This window comes from Leptodactylus fuscus, chromosome 9 (genome assembly GCF_031893055.1).
Source record: "Leptodactylus fuscus isolate aLepFus1 chromosome 9, aLepFus1.hap2, whole genome shotgun sequence".
NCBI classification, from domain to species: domain Eukaryota; kingdom Metazoa; phylum Chordata; class Amphibia; order Anura; family Leptodactylidae; genus Leptodactylus; species Leptodactylus fuscus.
The window spans coordinates 53,266,433-53,291,461 of NC_134273.1; the positions used below are offsets into that span (position 1 = coordinate 53,266,433).

Here is a 25,029-nt window from a genome sequence, read left to right on the forward strand (position 1 = left end):
GCCTGGACCCTGTTGACTACAGATGCCTCCCTCACAGGCTGGGGAGCTCATCTGGGGGAGACCCCGGTTCAAGGTACATGGAATCAGCGGGAGAGGACGCACTCATCCAACTGGCGCGAGCTTACCGCAGTTCATCGAGCCCTTCTGTCATTTGCACCACTTCTACGAGGGAAAGCGGTCAAAGTAAGATCAGACAATCTGACGACAGTCCACTACATCAACAAGCAGGGAGGAACCAGGTCCCCCTCGCTCATGCAAGTCACCAACCTGATCTTCTCCTGGGCAGAACGAAACCTCTCCCAGCTGGCCGCGGTACATATCCAGGGCCGCCTGAACATCCTAGCGGATCAACTCAGCAGAGGCCGGCCGACCGCAGGCGAATGGTCCCTGAACCAGGACATCTTCCACTACCTGACCAGGAGGTGGGGTCTCCCCGAGGTGGATCTGATGGCCACCCAACACAATGCCAAAGTAGAAAGGTTTTGCTCCCTGTACCGGGAAGACAACCCTTTGGCTGTGGATGCCCTGTCAATACCATGGAGGTTCGAACTGGCATACGTGTTCCCTCCCATCCCGATGATACTGAAGGTATTGGCGAAACTCAGGCAGGACCAGACTTCGGCAATAGTGATCATGCCGTTCTGGCCAAAAAGGGCATGGTTCACCGACCTTATCCTTATGAGTCGGGGGAACTACTGGAGGCTTCCACCAGTCAGGAACCTGGTGTCACTGAACTGTCGGCCGTGCCTGGGCCTAGACAAATTCAACCTCACTGCCTGGAGGCTAACCGCACCATACGCGCAGACAGAGGATTGTCCCAGGGAGTGCTAAGTACCTTAGCCCATTCAAGAGCAGAGGCAACCAATCAGAGCTACCAAAGGATCGCCCGGATATTCCGAGATTGGTGTACAGGCAGCCACCGCGATCCAGACAGAGATGCAGTCCTAGAGTTCTTACAGAACGGCTTGGAGAGAGGACTAGCACCTGCCACCCTCAAGGTTCAAGTGTCAGCTCTATCTGCTCTCCTGGAGACACGGTTATCACAAGATCCTCTTGTCAAACAGTTCCTTAGGGGGGCTGCCAGGCTCCGCCCCCAGGTACGGCCCCCTGTCCCCAGGTGGGACCTGGCCGCGGTTCTACAAGGGCTATGTGCGCCCCCCTTCGAAGCATTATCTGAAGTGGACTGGAAGTACCTGTCATTTAAAGTGACCTTTCTGTTGGCAATAACCTCCGCCAAGAGGGTTGGCGAATTGCAGGCTCTAGCAGCCTCCGAACCTTTCATAACTTTCTTTCCTGACAGAGTACAGCTAAGGTTCGTTCCAGGATTCTTGCCGAAGGTACCCACACTTCAGAACACCAATCAAGTGATCACCCTACCGGGGTTCTTTCCCTCCCCTGCCACTGAGCAGGAGGAGAAGCTACACACCCTGGATCTGGTAAGAGCACTACGTATCTACCTGGATCGTACAGCACCGTTCCGAAGATCAGAGAATCTTCTGGTTAATGTGTTTGGACACAATAGAGGCGCTAAAGCATCAAAGGTAACCCTGTCTAGATGGATCAGAGAAGCTATCAGCTGTTCCCTACGGGCTCAGAATCTTCCTGTTCCAGATTTCCTACGAGCCCATGCCACCCGATCAGTGGCGACATCATGGGCAGAGACACGGTTCCTCTCTCTAGAGCAGATATGTGCTGCAGCCTCTTGGAGCTCACAGCTGACTTTTGCCAAACACTACAGATTGGACTGGCGTACGGCCGATGCTACAGCATTTGGGTACTCCGTCTTGGCATCAGCCTGCCAGGAGGTCCCACCCTAGGGGAGATAATACTTGCTAAATCCCCAGTTGTGCTGCTGTTGGGCGTAGGGGGAAAGAAAGATTATGAATGATAATCTGTTTTCCCTTAGCCCAAACAGCAGCACAAGGCTCCCTCCCTAAGAGGTGCTATTGTACAGATTTTGTGTATGTGTGTAGCTCTTGGCATAGATTGCTCTGTATATCATACTTGTTACTAACACAAGGGAGGAGCAGGTCTTCCGGCCTCTTATAGGGGTCAAAGCTGTTAGGTAATTAAAAATTCCACCTGTCCTAACAGCTCATAGGGTCAGGAATACCCCAGTTGTGCTGCTGTTTGGGCTAAGGGAAAACAGATTATCATTCATAATCTTTCTTTCTGCTGGAACACCTCAGCAACAGGTTCAGGTCATCATCTCCTTACTGCGAGGTGATGCCCAGCAATGGGTGTATTCTTTGCTCCCTAATGACCCAGCTTTGCTAAATCCGGATTCATTTTTTGAGAGCCTTGGGTTGATTTATTCCGAACCTGATGCTGAAGGTGTTGCTGAACATGCTCTCATTAATTTGCAGCAGGGTTCTGATAAGGCAGAAGTGTATTGTCAGAAATTTAGAAAATGGGCTGTACAGACTACGTGGAATGACTCCTCGCTGGCAGCCATCTTCCGCAAGGGTTTATCTGACTCGGTAAAGGACGTAATGTTGGGGTTCTCAAAGCCTAAATCGCTTAATGAATCTATGTCTTTAGCCATACAGGTACACCGACGACTACGCCAAAGGAAAAACAATTTGCCGCTCCCTTCCGTAAATAAGGAGTTCTCTGAGCCAATGCAAATTGATCATTTCAAAACTCCTGAACAGCGGAGGGATTATCGGCGCAAAAATAAAAGGTGCTTTTACTGCGGAGATCCAGGTCATGTAATCTCGCAATGTTTGAAACGCCCTCCAGTGAAGTCCAACCCAGAGGTTCGTCTTGGACCAGGTTTTCGCTTTTCCTTGTCTGTGACGTTTCCTGATTGTAGTTTGTCCTCCTCATGTACTGCTAAGGCCTTTGATGATTCCGGGGCGATGGTTAATGTTATGAATTATGATTTTGCACGCCAGTGTCATTTTTCTCTTGCTCCAGTAACTAAGAAGATCAATCTTCAGGCTATTGATTCCTCTTCTATTGCAGAATCCAAGCCCCAGTTTCTAGTCAAATTGAGAATGGTGACTGAAGGGGAACATGAGGAGCTTTGTACTTTCTTGGTTTTACAGGGTCTCCAAAGTGAAGTTATTTTGGGGTACCCGTGGCTGAAAGCCCACAACCCAGTAATTGACTGGCAATCCCAGAAATTAACCAGTTGGAGGTGTAAATGTAGGGATTCAACTATTACTCTGTCTTCGGTACTGACTGAAGATGATCAAGTTCCGGAATACTTGTCTGATGTTTCTTCTGTTTTCTCCAAATCCCAATCTGAAAAATTGCCTCCTCATAGGGAGTACAATTGCGCCATTCAACAAGGCTTTGTTGAAGAAGTTTCTTCCACCTCTCATTTCTTCTGTCTCTCTGTCCGAGCCAGTTCTGGTGGATGGTAATCTGGAATATGAAGTGGAGAATATCCTGGACTCTAGATGGCGTAGACGCAGGTTACAGTTTCTCGTTAAATGGAAAGGCTATGGACCAGAAGATAATTCTTGGATTTCGGCGTCTGAAGTGCATGCGGCTAGACTGGTGCAGGAATTTTTCCGGAGATTCCCAGAGAAACCAGGTGCGGCCTTTAAGGGTTCGGTGACCCCTCATCAAGGGTGGGGTCATGTTATGACCCGGTCTAAGCAGTCTCGGCCTGTTAGGTTCAGGCGCAGAGTGTCCGGACGGCATTCAGTGCGTGAACCACCTGATGCACAGCAGGGGAATGTTCACACTAGACATGCAGTTTCTGCTCTGGCACTCGGGCGTGGATCACGTGGTGAGTGGCCTGATGGATCAGTGCCTGGTGTGTCTTGGCCTCTGAAGGGGTTAAGTTCTCTGCAGTGCTGAATACTTTACAGGCCATGGGCGAGGCCTTCTCCTTACTATATAAGGTTGTTGCACATGCTATCTGATGCCGGTCTTAAACGTCTGTTCCTGTTCTCAGTGAATGTCTGTTGTCTGAAGCTGCTACCATCTGCATCCTGGCCCATCCAGTTTCTTGCTCCTGTTCACACAGGACTGGTTCGCTAAGTATTGAGCTTGTATCCAGACATAGTGTTCCGGGCGCAGCGAGCCCTAGGTATTTTTCTGTTTGGAAGTTTGGAATTTTGGTAGGGGTTTTTGTGTGTGATCCTAAGTTCTGTTTTTTCCTATCCCTTGCTTAGTTCAGTTATTCTGTGTTTCACGTTTATTCTCTTCCTATGCTTTGTGTTCTCATGTTCACCGTTAGTCCGCGTCTGGACATCCGTGGGGGGCTTGTTCTGTATCTGCCTCTCCTTCGTAAACGTGAAGCTAGACAGGGGCTCTATTTCCCTTGGCAGGTTAGCCACTTCTCCGGCTGTGCTCGTGCCCATTCAGGCAAGTTATTCGGGCCCACGGCTACTTCTAGTTGTGCGAGGCAGGGTGTAGGAGATCCACACTAGAAGTCCAAACTGCTCATACTTCCGATTTTGTTTTCTTTTGGTGTGTTTTTCCTGTACTGTACTGAGAAGTTATCAGTCAGGGGCCAGTCCGTGGTCAAGGATCCCGAGACCATAACAGAAAAGCATTAAAAACATGTTTGACCATACATGGCCTGACTGAACGGCTGTGTCTCCCACTTAGCTTTGTGCGTTAGACCCTTAAAAATTGGATTGACCTGATGTAGCCTGATTGAATTGCTGTGTCTCCCACTTAGCTTCGGTGGGTACAATTGCAAACGAATACCTCGAATGGCAAACAAATACCTGTTCCATCGAACGGTGTTCGCTCATCTCTAATGATTATCAATCCCCACTGCCGCTAGCACAAGGGATCAGGTTTGGGGACAGCGGGCGGGAGATGAAAGTTTCTTTCAGCTTCTGTCTTAATGAAAGGTGAAGGGGTCTGGCCAGGTGGCAGCTGCAGACCCGGTTCTGCCAATTAAGTATCCCTGCTCTAGATAATCCACCTCTTCTAGATCTTCTCCTTCTGAAGGATTGAGGGAAGGGACTCCTTTCTCATCTACAAAACTCTCCATATTAAACTCACTGCCACAGGATGTGGTGATGGCTGACAATTTATACAAGTTCAAGAGGGTCCTGGATGCATCTCTTGAAAGTAGGAATATCACAGATTATGGTAGCTAGAAAATTTTGGGATAAGATATTGATCCATGGACTTAGTTTAACTGCCAAATTTTAGATTAGGAAGGAATTTTTTCTTCTGATGGGACAATTGGCATCGGCCTTGTGGGGGGTTTTGTTTTTTTGCTTTCTTTCTTTCTTTTCTTTTATATCAAACGTTTAAGATTTTCAGCCACTTACTATTTTTCTGTTTATGGGGCTCACAACAGATATGTCTGCTGACTGTATACCAATTTGGTGGAGTATCTGTACACCTTATTCACCACACATACACATGTGATCATAAAAAGGGGAACTCCACTTCTACATTCCCTCCGTGGTCATACCTGTGACACTAGGCTATGTAAGGGTGAAGCGACCCATACAATTGCATAGCTAAACACACAGCTGCTTCCACTTGCCACTTAAGATAAGACACCAATATACCCACAGCAGGCACAACTGGCATACAAATGGGTAACAGGCTAACAAAAAATAAAGTAAGATAAGATAAAGTAAAATAACAGACCTGTTTAAGTCTGGCAGTGGAGTGCCTCAGAAGGAGGGTACACAATCAACGTTATTTTGTGACTTCATGAATCTGACCAAGAGGACATGTATCCCCTCACATTTATGGACGCATGACCCCAAGCTATTTCCTGGAACCTCTAGCCTGTGATGCCACAATTTTCTTTGTTCAATTTACAGAGCCCTGGCTACTCAAGCCTTCTAACTGACCCGGAGTCATGACGTCTAGGTTTGGCAACCCAAACAAAGATTTACTAAGGAGCAGTTCCTGGGATGGGTTTGCCATCAGACTAATAGAAATAAAAAACACAGGTTTAATAAGAGTTATTTACTGCAAAAGTATGAGCGCAGAAGAGTCTCCAATAATAATGTTTGTTTTACAGATGATACAAAATCTGGAAATACTGCAAAATAATGGGACCATAAAATTACAATAATATATGATTTTTAATTTGAAAAAAAGTTTCATTTTCACATATTCCTTACAAATGTATCCCGGTAATTGTAAATTGCGTGATTAAAAATAAATATTAAGACAAATGGTTCAGGTTGTACAGAAATATTGTAGGAGGTTGCATCTTAGTAGTTTACTTGTTTTCAGCAGAGATTACAATGTTGCATTGTTTTCAGAGTAAAGCAGAGTAGTTTATTGATAATGGAGTTGACTGTTATAGTAGTAGCCTCCTTGTGTCCTCTCATTCTTTGCAATTGTACCAGTCCTTCGTAGTTTTCTGCTCAGAACCAGCTAGAGGTTTCGCTGCTATTTTACTTGACATGTTAATGTTGTAATATTTATCTGAAAACAAAAATGACAGTCCATTATATGTGTATTTCCAATGAAAGAAAAACTGAAACAACCCCCCTCCTTGATATATTGCAATGCTATAAGGGTATTCTTCATGAAATAGGGATCATTTAAAAAATTTTTAGAAACCCCCTTTTTCATATAGAAAATAGAGATGAGCGAACAGTAAAATGTTTGAGATTCGATATTCGTTTTGAGTAGCCCCTCAATATTCGACTACTCGAATCGAATATCGAACCCTATTATACTCTATGGGGGGAAAATGCTCGTTTCAGGGGTAGGCAATGTTCGATCAAATTATACTTACCAAGTCCACGAGTGAGGGTTGGGCTGGATTCTCCAAGAAGTCTTCTCCTTGCAGCGTCCCTGCGGCGTCTTCCGGCTCTGAATTCACTCTGTCAGGCATCGGGCCTGGGCAGAGCTGACTGCACATGTCCGTACTACAAGCGGGCATGCGCAGTCGGTTCTGCCCAGGCCCGATGCCTGGCAGAGTGAATTCAGAGCTGGAAGACGCCGCGGGGAAGCTGCACGCACAAAACTTCTAAAGGTAGGAAGAACCAGCATTGATTGGCCGACTGTATAGCATTCGGCCAATCAATGCTGGTTCTGCATTGAACTTTTCCATTCGAATAGCGAGTGGTACTCGATCGAGTACGAGTATTTCAAATACCGTAGTACCGTAGTACCGTAGTAATACCTACTCAATCGAATACTACTCGCTCATCTCTAATAGAAGACAATTGTGAGCAAAATGATCTGATTTCTAAAATGATATTTTATAATTATCAACAATCATACTGGAAATATTTGATAATTACCTTTAGCGAAGACATAATAGTCAAAGCCATCCTGCTTTCCATAGTTTGGTAGTGATACAGCAGAGATGATGTTATTTGGAATTCCTCTCCAGGTTGATCTTACTAAAGCCTGCTGATGAAGAACTCCTATATAGAGACATTAAACAACAATAATTACTGACCCTGAATACATATAGCTAATGGTGCAATGACCAATGGATGTTAGGGATGGAATAGGCTGAATTCTATAAAAGGCACACCTTATTACCATGGTTTTCTAAAATGGTACCAATACATTTAAAACGTTGCAGTTTCACACTGTATATATTTAACCAACCAGAAACCATATGGAAACTTTAACATTGAGGTGGCTGGTTGCATAAAACATGCATTATTCAGTTTCATATACCAAAGTGCAATGACTATTCTCGTCCAATGTAAACTTAGTTGTGACTTTTCTAAATGCAGGAAGTGCATAAAGATTCCAAATAAGCCGTATAGTATCTATTGCTCATTCATCCAATATGTCTTATATTGATTATGGCAAACCAAGCAAATCACCTAGTGGCTGTTGTACAGCAGTGTAAGTCCGATGGATCTGGATCCGATGTCTCACTACATTCCGTGGAAAACGATACTTTACAGTCTGAATTTTTTGTGAGTAAATAGGGTATTGTACGCTAGGACGCTTCTTCTTTGTACACTTTTTGGCTTGTTCCTGTCGGAATGTGTATTTTTGAACAAAACCACCTGTAAAATAGCAATAAGCATCAGAAGAATTTTACATATATGACATTATATATTCATATCTAACAGGTATCAGATCTCTTTCTTGTCTCATACACTGCCATGACGTGTAGACAAGAGAATAGTATTCAAGCTTTACTTGGGGGTTTTCTTTAGGATAGGTCATCAATATCTGGTCAATACCTGGTAAACCCACCAATTAACTGTTCGAAGCTGCAGATGCATTCAATTTACAGGCCTTTCATATCATGTTCATTGGCAAAATAACCTATTTGCACCTCAGTCCCATTCAAGTGAAGGAGTCTGAGCAGGAGTATCAAAAACCGTTACTATACAATGTACGACATTGAACTTGGTAAGCAGTGAAAAAGTGCAGGGCTCATCTGAGCACTGTAACCTCTTCACACAGCAAGGTGTCAGACCCCTATCCATATGATATTGATAATCTGATAAACCTTCAATATCTTAATCCAGATAACTACTTTAAAGAGCGTCTGACCTGAATATATAGTTGATCTGTATCTTTAAATCAATGTTCCTGAAATGATATATCCTGCTCCATGTCATAGGAACAGAATGGATTGGAAGCCCCCAGAGATGTGAATGCTTCATAGAATGCACTTGGATAACACTAGGGTGCTCCTCCGACTATCGCCCAACTGCATTCTGCTGCAAACGTGGCCCCCACATTGGATGCAAACTCAATTATGTGCACAGGGGTCTAAATCTTATTTGAAATATAAAACACAACAATGACAGCTTCCAGGTGTCACTAAAAATGAATAAAGCTCCCTTTTGTTGTGGCATAATAATTACTTTCTATTTCGATGCTCTTTACAGTGTTGTCTATGACTGACAAGATGGTAGATCACATATATAAGAACAATTGCCTTTTACCTGGTTTGAAAAAATAGACAGACTCTGGCCTTGTTCTAAATCCAGCGACGGGCAGTACAGCGGTTACTTTACCTCTGAGACCACCAAACCCTCTAATAATTTCTTTTGGATAACCTTGGTCCATAACATCATTTGTGAAACGCCAATAGCGAGAACCCTATTATAATGGAGGAAACAAGATAAACAAAAGAACTTACGCCTTTAGAACTGTATACTTCTTTATAGTGAATGTATGTCAACAATCAAAAATCCAAGCCTACGGGTAGAGATATGCATAGAATTGCACTGGAAGTGGTTTATTTTATAGAAGAATTATATGTTTTATGTTATGAGAGGGAAAAAATGAACAGCAATGTGGTGAATGTCTTCATGATGCTGCTTGTTCACTAGTGTTCTCTAACAAGCCACTGAAGCCTTCACAGTACCGGAGTATTTAGGGTTAGAGATGAGCAAACGGCGTTCGATCGAATTGATATTCGATCGAATATCAGGCCGTTCGAGGTATTCAATTACAATCAAATACCACGAGGCAACGCACTAAAAATTTGTATCCGCTCCCTCCTTCCCTGGCACTTTTTTTGCACCAATAACTGTGCAGGGGAGGTGGGACATCGAAAAAAATCGGAAAAAGTAATTGGCTGGCTAAATCAGGTGACCTCCAATTTATACGAATGGTTGATTTCAGATTCCAGTCATATGAGACTGTGAGACAGGGATGGATGTATTGGCAGGGTTAGCTAGGGATTACCTTTATTTACGTGGGAATGTTACTCAAACAGCTCTTTGGGGCTCCATCTCATCAGGATCCCTGTCAGCTTGCGATATGTGGGAGCTGACTTTTTCCTATAGGAATGCATTGACCAGCGTTGATTGGCTGAATGCCATACAGAGTACAGCATTCGGCCAATCAACGCTGGTACTGCCAGGGGAGGCGGAGTCTAAGATCGGTCCACAGAAGTCTCCATTGTGGTCCGATCTCAGATGTAGCAGTGTTGAGTGCACAGGTGTAGCAGAGCTGGCCGTGCGCTGAGCTCTGCTACACCCCAGACATAGCAGAGCTGAGTGTGCGCTGAGCTCTGCTACACCCGAGATGTAGCAGAACTGAGTGTGCGCTGAGCTCTGCTACACCCGAGATGTAGCAGAGCTGGCCGTGCGCTGAGCTCTGCTACACCAGATATGTAGCAGAGCTGAGTGTGCGCTGAGCTCAAAAATCCACAATGGAGATCAGACCACAATGGAGACTGCTGTGGACCGATCTTAGACTCCGCCTCCTCCAACAGAACCAGCGTTGATTGGCCAAATGCTGTACTCTGTATGGCATTCAACCAGTCAACACTGGTCAATTCATTCTTATGGGAAAAAGTCAGCTCCCACAAATCACAAGCTGACAGGGATCCTGACGAGATAGTGGCGTAATACAGGTATTTGGGCATGTTAGATGCCCCCAGACATGCTTCCCCTGCTGTCCCAGTTGCATTCCAGGGTGTTGGCATCATTTCCTGGGGTGTCATAGTGAACTTGGTGACTCTCCTGAGTCGAAGTGTGGCTTCCCCTGAAACAAAGCATTTTTCCCCATAGATTATAATCGGGTTCGATATTCGTTCGAATAGTCGAATATTGAGGGGCTATTCGAAACGAATATCGAATATTTCACTTTTCGCTCATCTCTATTTAGGGTTTTTTTGATCAAGGATTTTGGCGAGGAAAAAATCTGCTTCAGGAATTAGGTAATCAGTTTTTGAAGAGGTTTTTGGAGCAGTTTTTTAGGCTTTTTTAAGTTTTTGGTTTTTTTTCCCTCCAGCACAGTGTATGGACCTTGAAAAAACTGCTAGCAGTTTTTCCGTATGGTTTTTGCCAATTCCGCGCCTTCGATTTTCCGCCTCCCATTAACAGTGTTGGTTTTTGCAGGCAGAATCCGCCTGAAGGAAGCTTTTTTTCCGCTAGTGGAAAAATTCTGCGAGTGGAAAAATAAAGCGAGTGGAACACATAGAACTCTATGGGGAGGCATTTTTCCACGTGGATTCTGATGCAGATTCAGCATCAAAATCAGTGCCCAAAAACTCTGTGTAAATGGACCCTTATATTGAGACTCAATTACACACCAGTAGATTCTATTAACTCATTGACTTCTGAAGACAATTGTACGCACTGGATTTTATTTAGGGGTGTCAGTGTATAGGGGGCTGAACACTTTTTTATGTCACACTTTTCAGATTTTTATTTTATCACTTTTGTTCCACGTCACAATTATCTGCTACTTTGGGTTGATCTATCACTTAGAATCTCATTAAAATATATTTAAGTTTGTTGTTGTAAGGTGACAAAATGTGAAAAAGTTCAATGTGTATGAATACTTTTGAAAGCCACTGTACAGATCTGTCAGGCCTGGATATATTTTTTGTAGCAAGACTTTTTTAAAAAAATTTTCCATGTATAACAAAATGATAAAAGAGTATAAAATAGGTAATAAGAATTATATCACAGGGTTGTTAAATCTTACACATTCTGACCCTGAAGCCAAAGGCATCAGGACATTCACATTGGTTACACTGAAAACTTCATCATTTCTTACCTTGAAAAAGAAGGTTTTGCCGCCACAATTACATCTAGTAAATACTGTGTCAATTGGTGATGGAATTCCCCAAACTTCACTAATTTTACGGGGACTTCCCATCACGCCTTCTTGATTCAGCATCCAAAAGTAGGGACCTGAAATTACCCAACATTTTATGATAAAGAACTAGATAGCATGGGAACATATCAGGGAGCCTAGATGGAAGACTTTGTATATGGGAATGTGCAGTGGTGAGTACAAAGAGGATCTGGATGCCTTTCTCTAACAGAAAAATATGATGGCTTATGGGTTTTAGATTTTGGTAAGGACAAGTTGATTCCGGGTTTTATATTGATTGCCAGATTGGAGTCAAGAAGGGAATTTTTTCACCTGACATGGGACAATTGGCATAAGCCTCATGGTATGTTTTTTTTTTTTGCCTTCCTCTGTATCAACACTATAGCGTTATAGGTTGGACTTGATGAACCTGTGCATTCATCCAACCTTATCCACTCATCTACTGCATTTTTTGCAAGTGGATTTTGAGGCGGAATCCACCTCAAAATCCGCCTGCAAAAAACGTTTCCATTCATTTCAGTGGGAGCAGTTCGGTTTTTTATCCCGCTAGTGATTTTTTTCAGCTAGCGGGAAAAAGAAGAGACACACCCTATCTTCACACGGATTCCTCGGCTGACTCAGCAGCGGCGTCCGCGGCGCAAGACTCACTCCCAATTAGGTCCATTCATTCAGGCCTAATCAGGAGTGAGTCTAAGCCCTAAGAATTAGTCCTAAGAAGGAGGACGCTATGCTGGCATAATTATTGTAAACCATGTGAATTAAAAGTTACGTTTTATTCCCTGATCCTTCTCCCAATTCCCTGATCCTTCTCTCAATGTTTAGCGACAGGTCAAACTGACAATATATAATCATAGATGTTTTCTGGAGGAATGTAAAAGACCCAGACCAGCACAGAGATCATACTATTACAGACGAAGGTAGTTTCAGTAAAATCTACTGACTTACCTCGAAACACCACCATGGATCCATTCTGCAGAGTAGTCATCCCATCTACTGGCTTTCCAATGCACAAATTCTTCTGTGGGTCTAGGATTTAACATTTACACCTTTATTAGATATACATTTCCCTTTTGACTCCTTTCCTATTGGTCTGAATATGGAGCTGCTTATCCATTATTTGCTTTTGGAGGACTTTTTTGATCGCCTCTTTTTCATGACTTTTCTGAACATATAGGAAAGCACATTCTTTCTCTTTGTTGAAAGATAAGGATATCTATAGTAGATCTTCTTCTTTCTTTATATCTTTGGAGTCTAGCCTTCTCTGACTTACACAACACCTTAAGGATGTAGCACTGTTTAACTCGACGTTCTGTAGTGTGATAACTTTCTGTCCTCTGACATTCTATAACAGACAGCAATAAAAGTCATTGAAAACCCATTGAAAGAGTCAAGTTAACAGTCTGTGCCAGATTGTTGTTTATGCATTATGAGTCATGTTACCCATTGCCTCATCCACTTGTAACTGTTCCATTCTAAATCGGAACTATTGATACATTCCCCGACCCCTGAGACATCTTGGCTTCTTAAAGTTTCATTAGTTTGGCAGACATTTTATCTCTCAGCGGTCCTTGCTTTATCATATTGTACTATATTATATGTACAGTGATTATAACCATTTGGGTGTAACATGCTTACTATGTTGACTCTCACTATATTAAAATATCCCACCTACCTAATCTCAACTATATGAAAGTAAGTAAAGATGTACAGTACAGACAAAGTAAGTGCGGCAATAATGTCTACACTATAGGGATGTGCTCCAGCTAAGGATATATTACAAATAAATAGTATAGTACTTTCACAATGCAATATCCTCTATACATATACTACCGTATTTTTCGGACTATAAGACGCACTTTTTTTCCTCCCAATATGGGAGGAAAATGTGTGTGCGTCTTATAGTCCGAATGCAGAGTGCGCAGCGTCTGTGTCCCGTCTGTGCGAATGAAAAGAAGAGCAGCACGGTGCCTGCCTGCTCTGCCCCTCCTTCCCTGTCTGTGTCGCATGTTTGCAGGAGCGAGATCTGAGAGGCAGGGAAGTAGGGGCGAGCCAGACAGGTGAAGGAAGCGTGGTTTCAAGCTTGCAGAAAAAACCACGCCTCTTTCACCCGTCTGGCTCGTCCCTCCTTCACTGCCTCTCAGATCTGGCTCCTGCAATAATGCCACACAGACAGGGAAGGAGGGGTGAGCCAAAAGGGAGGAGGAGGCGTGGTTTTCTCGGCAAGCTTGAAACCACGCCTCCTTCACCCGTCTGGCCCGCCCCTACTTCCCTGCCTGTGTGGCTTCATTGCCGGAGCAAGATCTGAGAGGCAGTGAAGGAGGGACGAGCCAGACGGGTGAAAGAGGTGTGTTTTCAAGTTTGCTTAGAAAACCACACCTCCTTCACCAGTCTGGCCCGCCCCTTTTTCTCTTCTTACATAGCTTCACTGCAGGGTGTCTCTTTCCATCCATGGATGAGATTAGATAGAATAGATAGATAGATAGACAGATAGATAGACAGACAGACAGACAGACAGACAGACAGACAGACAGACAGACAGATAGATAGATAGATAGATAGATAGATAGATAGATAGATAGATAGGATAGATTAGATAGATATGTTCAAATCACCCCCATAGCCCTACAATACATATAAAACAAAAACATTACTGTGAAACACATACACATTTGGTATCCCTGTGTCCGAAAGCCCCCGGTTCTATTTACATTGGTGAAATATTATATTATTAGGTTATTAAATATTTCACCAATTTTTTTTCCTTAAAATTTTTTTTTCCCCTATTTTCCTCCTCTAAAACCTTAGTGCGTCTTATGGTCCGGTGCGTCTTATAGTCCGAAAAATACGGTAAATAGTAAGAAGATTTATAAAATCACAAATGATGTAGAAGGTTGTGGAAATAGGATTGGACCCTGTTCTCATTTATGTTGACATCTTCTATAAGGGACTCGGCCTTTCCACTATGTTTGGAGTCTTCCAAATATAATGGTAAACAGGGAGACTTCATTAAAGTCAATGGGATTACTGAAGCTCGCCAAAATATATTAAAAAATAAAAAAGTCCAACACATCTGTCATTACTAGTAGAGATGAGCGAACAGTGTTCTATCGAACACATGTTCGATCGGATATCAGGGTGTTCGCCATGTTCGAATCGAATCGAACACCGCGTGGTAAAGTGCGCCAAAATTCGATTCCCCTCCCACCTTCCCTGGCGCCTTTTTTGCACCAATAACAGCGCAGGGGAGGTGGGACAGGAACTACGACACTGGGGGCATTGAAAAAAATTGGAAAAAGTCATTGGCTGCCGAAATCAGGTGACCTCCATTTTAGACGAATAGTGGATTTCAAATCCGGGTCATATGAGAATGTGAACTTTGTGACTATGAGACAGGGATAGCTGTACAGGCAGGGATAGCTAGGGATAACCTTTATTTAGGGGGGAATGTTATTAAAAATAACTTTTTGGGGCTCTATCGGGTGTGTAATTGTGATTTTTGTGAGATAAACTTTTTCCCATAGGGATGCATTGGCCAGCGCTGATTGGCCGAATTCCGTACTCTGGCCAATCAGTGCTGGCCAATGCATTCTATTAGCTTGATGAAGCAGAGTGTGCACAAGGGTTCAAGCGCACCCTCGGCTCTGATGTAGCAGAGCTGAGGCTGCACAAGGGTTCAAGCGCACCCTCGGCTCTGATGTAGGAGAGCCGAGGGTGCACTTGAACCCTTGTGCACCCTCGGCTCTGCTACATCAGAGCCGAGGGTGCGCTTGAACCCTTGTGCACACTCTGCTTCATCAAGCTAATAGAATGCATTGGCCAGCGCTGATTGGCCAATGCATTCTATTAGCCCAATGAAGTAGAGCTGAATGTGTGTGCTAAGCACACACATTCAGCTCTACTTCATCGGGCTAATAGAATGCATTGGCCAGCGCTGATTGGCCAGAGTACGGAATTCGGCCAATCAGCGCTGGCTCTGCTGGAGGAGGCGGAGTCTAAGATCGCTCCACACCAGTCTCCATTCAGGTCCAACCTTAGACTCCGCCTCCTCCAGCAGAGCCAGCGCTGATTGGCCGAATTCCGTACTCTGGCCAATCAGCACTGGCTAATGCATTGTATTGGCGTGATGAAGCAGTGCTGAATGTGTGTGCTTAGCACACACATTCAGCTCTACTTCATCGGGCTAATAGAATGCATTGGCCAGCGCTGATTTGCCAGAGTACGGAATTCGGCCAATCAGCGCTGGCTCTGCTGGAGGAGGCGGAGTCTAAGGTCGGACCTGAATGGAGACTGGTGTGGAGCGATCTTAGACTCCGCCTCCTCCAGCAGAGCCAGCGCTGATTGGTCGAGTTCCGTACTCTGGCCAATCAGCACTGGCCAATGCATTTCTATGGGGAAAAGTTAGCTTGCGAAAATCGCAAACTGACAGGGATTTCCATGAAATAAAGTGACTTTTATGCCCCCAGACATGCTTCCCCTGCTGTCCCAGTGTCATTCCAGGGTGTTGGTATCATTTCCTGGGGTGTCATAGTGGACTTGGTGACCCTCCAGACACGAATTTGGGTTTCCCCCTTAACGAGTTTATGTTCCCCATAGACTATAATGGGGTTCGAAACCCATTCGAACACTCGAACAGTGAGCGGCTGTTCGAATCGAATTTCGAACCTCGAACATTTTAGTGTTCGCTCATCTCTAATTACTAGGCTATAAACAGAATCCATGATGACTGTGTGAACAGATTCTTGCATGCTAAAGGCGTTGTCCAGGTTCAGCAAATAAACGTTACTGTTTGTATAATGAAAAGTTAGTTTCTGTATCAATTCCTTCTGATTTTCTAGATCTTTGTGGATAAAACAGTGTATGGTCATGTGCGCAGATCATGTGATCATAGATAGAGATGAGCAAACACTGTTCGGATCAGCCGATCCGAACAGCACGCTCCCATAGAAATGAATGGAAGCACCTGGCACACAGACTTTGCCGGCGGCCGGCCGCTTAACCCCCTGCGTGCCAGCCGCCTCCATTCATTTCTATGGGAGCGTGCTGTGAGCGTGCTGTTCGGAACGGCTGTTCCGAACAGTGTTCGCTCTTCTCTAATCATAGACTTTATGTCACGTGACTGTGGACTGATTTTTATCTACTAAAAGTAAACAATGAATCTCTGCAAGCAGATCTAGAAAAACGTTACGAATTGATATAGAAAGTATATGGGAAAATCGTATAACTTACAAATCATACAAGCAATAACATTTATTTGCTAAAGCTGAACAACTCCTTTAAGCAAGATGGACGTAAAACTAAAATAAGTAAGTTGAGATTGTACTTACCATTGGCACTTTTGATTTTATTAAGTAGCAATAACCATTTTGTTGGCTTATGTGTATTGTAACCACGTATTACTGTTATATTTATCATTGGATAGCTATTCATCCTCCGATATATTTCCTCCACAATCTGAACGATTCTTACTCCTGGTTGGTTCCCGTTAGGTGTTACCAGATCTGGGTCAGTCGAGGGAGTATTTCTATCATCTGTATTAGGCTGCTTTACGTCTGGAGATGGTGTACTTACAAGCTGATATTGTTGTTGCATGCCATTACATATTTCTATTACATGTTGAAGGTCATCATCTGATATTCTCAATTTAATCGCTTCATCTTTAATCAAGTCACAAATATGATATGGGTTAGTTGTAGAGGGCTTGGGGGTTTTAGCATGCTCCATCTCTTCAGGTTGCAATGGCTTGTTTGTAAGATAGTCTTTAGGATTTGGCGTTTCTGTTGGCTGGACAGATTTTGTGGACATCTCGTTGTCGTCTTTATCTGTATATTCAGTTGTGGTCTCAAAAATGACGCTTTTTGCTGGAGTTGGTGTTTGTTTATCAGTGCTCATTATTGTAGAAACCTCAGACTTGTCTTCAGGTTCTTCCGTCAGTTTAACAGGTTGCTCAGTTTGCTGGGGTGCAGCACTTGGCCCTTTCGTGGTGGCTTTTGATGACATAGTGTGATCTGAATGCTTTGTGGTTGACGTACTAATCACTGTGATATCACTTTGCGTTACTGTTTCCTTGGTTTGTGCCTGTTCACTTTTCTGTGTAGTAGCTGTGGTAGAGAAAGGCATTACATTAGTGTTTGCCACAAAATAGCCAGTGCTCTGGTCAAGTGGGTTATCGGTAAATTTAGATGAAACACTGGTTTTGTGCCATGTACCAGTCGCTTGTTTAGGGGTTATATATTTACCATTATCAGTGATGGGCAGTGTTTGTGTTGTTGGATCCACTGGTTTGCTACTAGAGGACAGTGTATTTGTGGTTTCCTGTAATTTTCCAGATACTGTTGTGTCGATTATACCACTAGAACCTGCTGTGCTTTGATCCTGGGGAGTTTTCATTGTGCTCGCTGAAAAATTAAAAGAAGGGTCATGTAAATTCATGTATGATGTGCTTGTAAATATCGAGCTTGTGTGCTTAGTATTTGTGATGTTGGCCTCAATTATTGAAGCTGAAACTGCATTTGTAGGGACGTTTTGGTCAGTACTGTCTAATCCTTGCCTTTGAGTGCTACTTCCTTCTAATACATATATTTTGCTTGTGTTATGAGGACGCGGAGAATACTTTGGGGTGATAGTACTATGGGCAGTCTTAATTCTGCCACTATCTATATTAAGCAGAGTACTCAGTAAGTGGTCCTTTATAGTAACTGAAAATACTTCCGTAGATTCAGTGGTTGCTTGTTCATTTTCAGAATTTGCTTCAATTGTGTGTAAATCTTGAGCTCTAGTGGTAGCTATAATAGACAAAGTCTTGGTTCTAGAAGAATCTGCAGTTCCTCCAGTTGTGTAATGTCTTTCTAACAATCTAAAAGATGTAGAAGTTGGTCTATCTTTGTTTGTTGTAGCGTAAGTAACTGGATCTCCCTGGCTGCTGGGCGCAGTTGTCATAGGTTTGCTTTCACCAGTTGTCATTATTGAAGTTCCTTGTGTGCTCTCTGGTGAAGAGTGTGACTGACCAATACTAATATCTTTATCCAAAAGGGTAGTAAAACTGTCATCGCCCTCAGTGGTTTTAGTGGGTTCTTTTGCGGAGATGCCAGTTCTCAGTTGCTCTGCATTGGTGGTTCTATCTGTAACCAACTCAGGGTTTATAGTATTATCTTTTAACCCAAATGGGTGATTGCTTGTTCTTGACAAAGAAATTGGTAAAACATGGCTTGTTTCCTCACTGTCTTGGGTGCTAAACAATGTAGGAACTTCAGCAACCGTTGACAACTCATCTTTACTTAATGGTAATTCCTCAGTGTCTACAGCTACTGGGTTAGTTCCAACAGGGGTTAGCATAGGGTCCTCATTTGTGACAATGAGCAGGGTAGGATTAATAGTGATTGCTATCTCCCTGGTCATTATACTACCCACGGTGACAGTGGATAATGACTGGTCACTTATATTTGTAGACAATGTTGTTGCCTCGGCCTGTTCTGTGCTTCCCTGACCCTTAGTATGTGGACTTTGTGTTGTGTCTCCTGTTTCAGTCACTACATGTGTTGAATCATCATTTTGTGTTGTTGTGAGAAGTGGAGAAGAGCTGGAGATGATACTTGTGCTTTTTTCTGTAGGGGCTAGAGTTTCCTGACTGCCTGGAGCTTCAGTAGTTACCAACATCTGATCTGTACCTAATGGTAATTCCTCAGTATCTACAGACACTGTGTTAGTTCCATCAGGGGTCACCATAGGTTCCTCATTTGTCACATCGGGCGTGGTAGGATTACTAGTTCCTACTGTGTCTCTTGTTTTTTCGCTAACCCTGGTGATGGTGGATAATGGCTGGTCACTCACATGTGTGGACAAAGTTGTTGCCTCAGCCTGTTCTGTGCTTCCCTGACCCTGAGTGTGTGGACTTTGTGTTGTGTCTCCTGTTTCAGTCACTACATGTGTTGAATCATCATTTTGTGTTGTTATGAGAAGTGGAGAAGAGCTGGAGATGATACTTGTGCTTGTTTCTTTAGGGGCTAGAGTTTCCTGACTGCCTGGAGCTTCAGTTGTTACCAACATCTGATCTGTACCTAATGGTAATTCCTCAGTATCTACAGACACTGTGTTAGTTCCAACAGGAGTTACCATAGGTTCCTCATTTGTCACATCAGACATGGTAGGATTACTAGTTCCTACTGTGTCTCTTGTTGTTTCACTAACCCTGGTGATGGTGGATAATGGCTGGTCACTTACATGTGTGGACAAAGTTGTTGCCTCAGCCTGTTCTGTGCTTCCCTGACCCTGAGTGTGTGGACTTTGTGTTGTGCCTCCTGTTTCAGTCACTACAAGTGTTGAATCATCATTTTTTGTTGTTGTGAGAAGTGGAGAAGAGCTGGAGATGATACTTGTGCTTGTTTCTTTAGGGGCTAGAGTTTCCTGACTGCCTGGAGCTTCAGTGGTTACCAACATCTGATCTGTACCTAATGATAATTCCTCATTGTCTATAGACACTGTGTTAGTTCCATCAGGGGTTACCATAGGTTCCTCATCTGTCACATCGGACATGGTAGGATTTCTAGTTCCTACTGCCTCTCTGGTTGTTTCACTAACCCTGGTGAAGGTGGATAATGGCTGGTTATTCACATGTGTGGACAAAGTTGTTGCCTCGGCCTGTTCTGTACTTCCCTGACCCTGAGTGTGTGGACTTTGTGTTGTGTCTCCTGTTTCAGTCACTACAAGTGTTGAATCATCATTTTGTGTTGTTATGAGAAGTGGAGAAGAGCTGGAGATGATACTTGTGCTTGTTTCTTTAGGGGCTAGAGTTTCCTGACTGCCTGGAGTTTTAGTAGTTACCAACATCTGATCTGTACCTAATGGTAATTCCTCAGTATCTACAGACACTGTGTTAGTTCCATCAGGGGTCACCATAGGTTCCTCATTTGTCACATCGGACATGGTAGGATTACTAGTTCCTACTGTGTCTCTTGTTGTTTCACTAACCCTGGTGATGGTGGATAATGGCTGGTCACTTACATGTGTGGACAAAGTTGTTGCCTCAGCCTGTTCTGTGCTTCCCTGACCCTGAGTGTGTGGACTTTGTGTTGTGCCTCCTGTTTCAGTCACTACAAGTGTTGAATCATCATTTTGTGTTGTTGTGAGAAGTGGAGAAGAGCTGGAGATGATACTTGTGCTTGTTTCTTTAGGGGCTAGAGTTTCCTGACTGCCTGGAGCTTCAGTGGTTACCAACATCTGATCTGTACCTAATGATAATTCCTCATTGTCTATAGACACTGTGTTAGTTCCATCAGGGGTCACCATAGGTTCCTCATTTGTCACATCGGACATGGTAGGATTACTAGTTCCTACTGTGTCTCTTGTTGTTTCACTAACCCTGGTGAAGGTGGATAATGGCTGGTCACTCACATGTGTGGACAAAGTTGTTGCCTCGGCCTGTTCTGTACTTCCCTGACCCTGAGTGTTTGGACTTTGTGTTGTGTCTCCTGTTTCAGTCACTACAAGTGTTGAATCATCATTTTGTGTTGTTATGAGAAGTGGAGAAGAGCTGGAGATGATACTTGTGCTTGTTTCTTTAGGGGCTAGAGTTTCCTGACTGCCTGGAGTTTTAGTAGTTACCAACATCTGATCTGTACCTAATGGTAATTCCTCAGTATCTACAGACACTGTGTTAGTTACAACAGGGGTTAGCATAGGTTCCTCATTTGTCACATCGGGCGTGGTAGGATTACTAGTTCCTACTGCCTCTCTGGTAGTTTCACTACCCCTGGTGATGGTAGATAATGGCTGGTCACTTACATGTGTGGACAAAGTTGTTGCCTCGGCCTGTTCTGTGCTTCCTTGACCCTGAGTGTGTGGACTTTGTGTTGTGCCTCCTGTTTCAGTCACTACATGTGTTGAATCATCATTTTGTGTTGTTGTGAGAAGTGGAGAAGAGCTGGAGATGATACTTGTGCTTGTTTCTTTAGGGGCTAGAGTTTCCTGACTGCCTGGAGTTTTAGTAGTTACCAACATCTGATCTGAACCCTCAGTGTTTACAGACACTGTGTTAGTTGCAACAGGAGTTAGCATAGGTTCCTCATTTGTCACAATGAGCAGAGTAGGACTAATAGGGCTTGCTGCCTCTCTGGTTGTTTCACTAACCCTGGTGATAGTGGATAATGGCTGGTCACTCACATGTGTGGACAAAGTTGTTGTCTCGGCCTGTTCTGTGCTTGCCTGACCCTGAGTGTGTGGACTTTGTGTTGTGTCTCCTGTTTCAGTCACTACAAGTGTTGAATCATCATTTTGTGTTGTTATGAGAAGTGGAGAAGAGCCGGAGATGATAATTGTGCTTGTTTCCTTAGGGGCTAGAGTTTCCTGGCTGTCTGGAATTTTAGTAGTTACCAACATCTGATCTGTACCTAATGGTAATTCCTCATTGTCTACAGACATTGTGTTAGTACCAACAGGGGTTAGCATAGGGTCCTCATTTGTCACATCAGACATGGTAGGATTACTGGTTCCTACTGCCTCTCTGGTTGTTTCACTACCCCTGGTGATGGTGGATAATGGCTGGTCACTTACATGTGTGGACAAAGTTGTTGCCTCGGTCTGTTCTGTGCTTTTCTGACCCTGAGTGTGTGGACTTTGTGTTGTGCCTCCTGTTTCAGTCACTACAAGTGTTGATTTATCATTTTGTGTTGTTGTGAGAAGTGGAGAAGAGCTGGAGATGATACTTGTGCTTGTTTCTTTAGGGGCTAGAGTTTCCTGACTGCCTGGAGCCTCAGTAGTTACCAACATCTGATCTGTACCTAATGGTAATTCCTCATTGTCTACAGACACTGTGTTAGTTCCATCAGGGGTTACCATTGGTTCCTCATTTGTCACAATGAGCAGAGTAGGACTAATAGGGCTTGCTACCTCTCTGGTTGTTTCGCTAACCCTGGTGATGGTGGATGATGGCTGGTCACTTACATGTGTAGACAAAGTTGTCACTACAAGTGATGAATTATCTTTGTGTGTTGTATCGAGTAGAGGAGAAGAGCTGGGCATGTCATTTGTGTTTGTTGCTTTAGGGCCTAGAGTGGTTACTGCTATAAGTTTCATATTATCAGTAGTAGTTGTTGACTGGTCTTCAGTAGAAGAGATGTCTGGTGTGTCTTGTGTGTTTTTGACTGTGGCTTGATGTGTTGTTTGATGTAGTGTATTATCTATGGATGCTTCCGGAACTGTTGGCATCTCACTTAAATCTACATTTTCAGTAAAAATGTTGTCATTCCTATTGGTAACAGATTCACTGTGGATCATTTCATCAGAGGTTGTTGGTAACTTTGTGCTAGTTGCTCCATTAAATTGATCTACTTGGGTTACCGTCGAGTGCGCTTTTACATTTGTGTGACTAAGTACTGTTACACTAGATGTCACGGCATCACCTGGTGTTACACTAGAAAGTGTCTCCTTTAAAGATTCAGTGATCATTTCTTTAACTTTTTCTGAATATGTAGATGACACATGTGTCACTTGGTGTTCATCTGATTGTGTTGGTTTGTCTGACGTAGCTACATCAAATTGACTATCTGTGATTCCCATTAATGTGACAGTTGTTGCGTCTTTTCCATTTTGTATACTTGTTGTTTGTTTCTCACTCCCTACTTCATTGGGATTGGTAGAAGTATTTTGATCAATATGACTGGTAAGTGATTCTGTAGGATTATCAGTTTCTCTTTCTACTGTAGATCTTGTTGATATTGGATCTGTCTTGATATCAATGGGTAACGAAGTAGGTTGTGTAGTGATGCCATGATGATGCTCTGTGGTGTCTGACAACAATTGAGATTTTATGCTGGTACTAGCTAAACTTTCCTTCTCCGTTGTACCTTGCAGTGTCTGAACATTTGGTGTTTGGGGGGTTTCATACATTGTTTCGGTCTGTCTTTCATTTGTTATAATTCCTGCTATTGAAACCTCTGCATCAGATGTAACAGTTGTGCTATACATATTATTAGTGTTTGTTGTAGTAAAAAGAAGAGCTGCCTCGCTAGAGGATAGTCTATGGTCACTAGATGTCATGGTGCCTGTTTCTATATTGTCAGCAGCTGTGGATAATTCTATAGCACTTACTTTACTTGGGGGTACAGTGGACTGTCCTTCATCTGTGTTTTGTTGCGTAGTGATGTCTGTGGTCTGAAGTGTAACTGTTTGTTCTGTGTTAGATGTTATTTTAGAGATATGTGTAAGATCACTTCTCTCGGTTGTGGAAGATTCCTTGGTCTCAACTGTTGACAACTGACCTTCTTCTATGGTTGAGAGTAAGGAAGTGGTTGGATTTTCGTCAGTCCCCTCTATAGTAAATTGTGAATTTGTTATATGATCTACTTCTGTGGCTTTAGATAAAGCTTCTGTTGTCTTTGTCTCTTGCCCTACTTGTACAGTTATAGGTGAATTACTTTGTGCAGGGGACTTTTCTGTGCTTGTAAATTGAGTCCCTTCTAGTATGTCTGTGGTCGTAGTTATTGTCTCAGTAGGTCTCACATCTGGTGACAGTGGGACATCTGTAGACATGACCACAGTGGGGGATTGTGTACTAGTTTCTTCCATTGGTTTTCCATGTGTACTTAACTCCATTGGAAGTAGAGTGCTATATATTTGATCTGTATGTTTTTCAGCTGCTGTGGTGAGAGTTTCTGTGTAACTATTGGTCACTGTCTTTTCAGTGGTAGAATCTGCATTATTTCTACTTGTTAGACTGGGAATTGTGTTGGTATTTTCTCCAGTATGTGGTACAGTAGTTATTTTAGCTGAATATGTTGTCATCTTAACGTCATCTCTATCAGGAATTTCACTAGCCACAGTTGACAGAGCAGTGTCTGACTTTAGTAAGGTTTCGGTACCTGTTCTCTCTGTAGACTCTAACACTTTCATCATTTCGGTGGCTGTGGGAAGTGTTCCTACAATAGCTTCTGTTAAAGGATTACTTTTGGTTGTCACACTTCTAGTGTGCGTCATATCAGCTGTTTCACTTACAGACCTGCTCTCTTCTGGATTTTCAGTTATAGCCTTGCCAAAGCTGGTTTTAACCTCTGTTGGACCTATAGTTTTAATGCTATCAGTGAATTTTCCTTTGGTAATATCTGTTATTTCAGTTTGCACTGTACTTTCTTCTGATGTGGTTTGCGTGGTTGTATCAAGTAATGTTTGTTTTTCCCTGAAAGTCTCAGTTGTTGAATGTTGTTCCCTTTCTGTAGGTAAGTGGGTAGTTTCAGTTGTTGAATATAGTCCCCTTTCTGTAGGTAAATGGGTAGTCTTAGTTGTTGTATATAGTCCCTTTTCTGTAGGTAAGTGAGTGGTCTCAGTTGTTGAATCTAGTTCCTTTTCTGTAGGTAAGTGGGTAGTTTCAGTTGTTGTATATAGTCCCTTTTCTGTAGGTAAGTGGGTGGTCTCAGTTGTTGAATATAGTTCCCTTTCTGTAGGTAAGTGGGTAGTTTCAGTTGTTGTATATAGTCCCTTTTCTGTAGGTAAGTGGGTGGTCTCAGTTGTTGAATATAGTCCCCTTTCTGTAGGTAAGAGGGTGGTCTCAGTTGTTGAATGTAGTCCCCTCTCTGTAGGTAAGTGGGT

The 25,029-nt window shown here is 43.3% G+C and overlaps 1 protein-coding gene across 9 annotated transcripts in view; it reads right to left on the reverse strand.

The window, feature by feature from the left end:
* Positions 1–5,956: 5,956 nt before the first annotated feature.
* Positions 5,957–25,029, reverse strand: part of PRG4 (proteoglycan 4) — an 81,451-nt gene continuing 62,378 nt past the window's right edge. For 4 of the 9 annotated variants that reach the window (XM_075286685.1, XM_075286684.1, XM_075286683.1 and 1 more), the window contains 8 exons: positions 17,691–17,849; positions 16,779–17,552; positions 12,400–12,480; positions 11,395–11,531; positions 8,823–8,979; positions 7,740–7,928; positions 7,200–7,325; positions 5,959–6,372 (listed from right to left, as the gene is read on the reverse strand). In XM_075286685.1, the coding sequence (XP_075142786.1) occupies positions 6,272–6,372; positions 7,200–7,325; positions 7,740–7,928; positions 8,823–8,979; positions 11,395–11,531; positions 12,400–12,480; positions 16,779–17,552; positions 17,691–17,849 (1,724 nt within the window). In that variant the 3' untranslated portion in view covers positions 5,959–6,271. Of the gene's footprint in view, positions 6,373–7,199; positions 7,326–7,739; positions 7,929–8,822; positions 8,980–11,394; positions 11,532–12,399; positions 12,481–16,778; positions 17,553–17,690; positions 17,850–25,029 lie in introns of all 9 variants that reach the window. The other 5 variants (XM_075286678.1, XM_075286677.1, XM_075286676.1 and 2 more) reach the window with 4 other exon arrangements.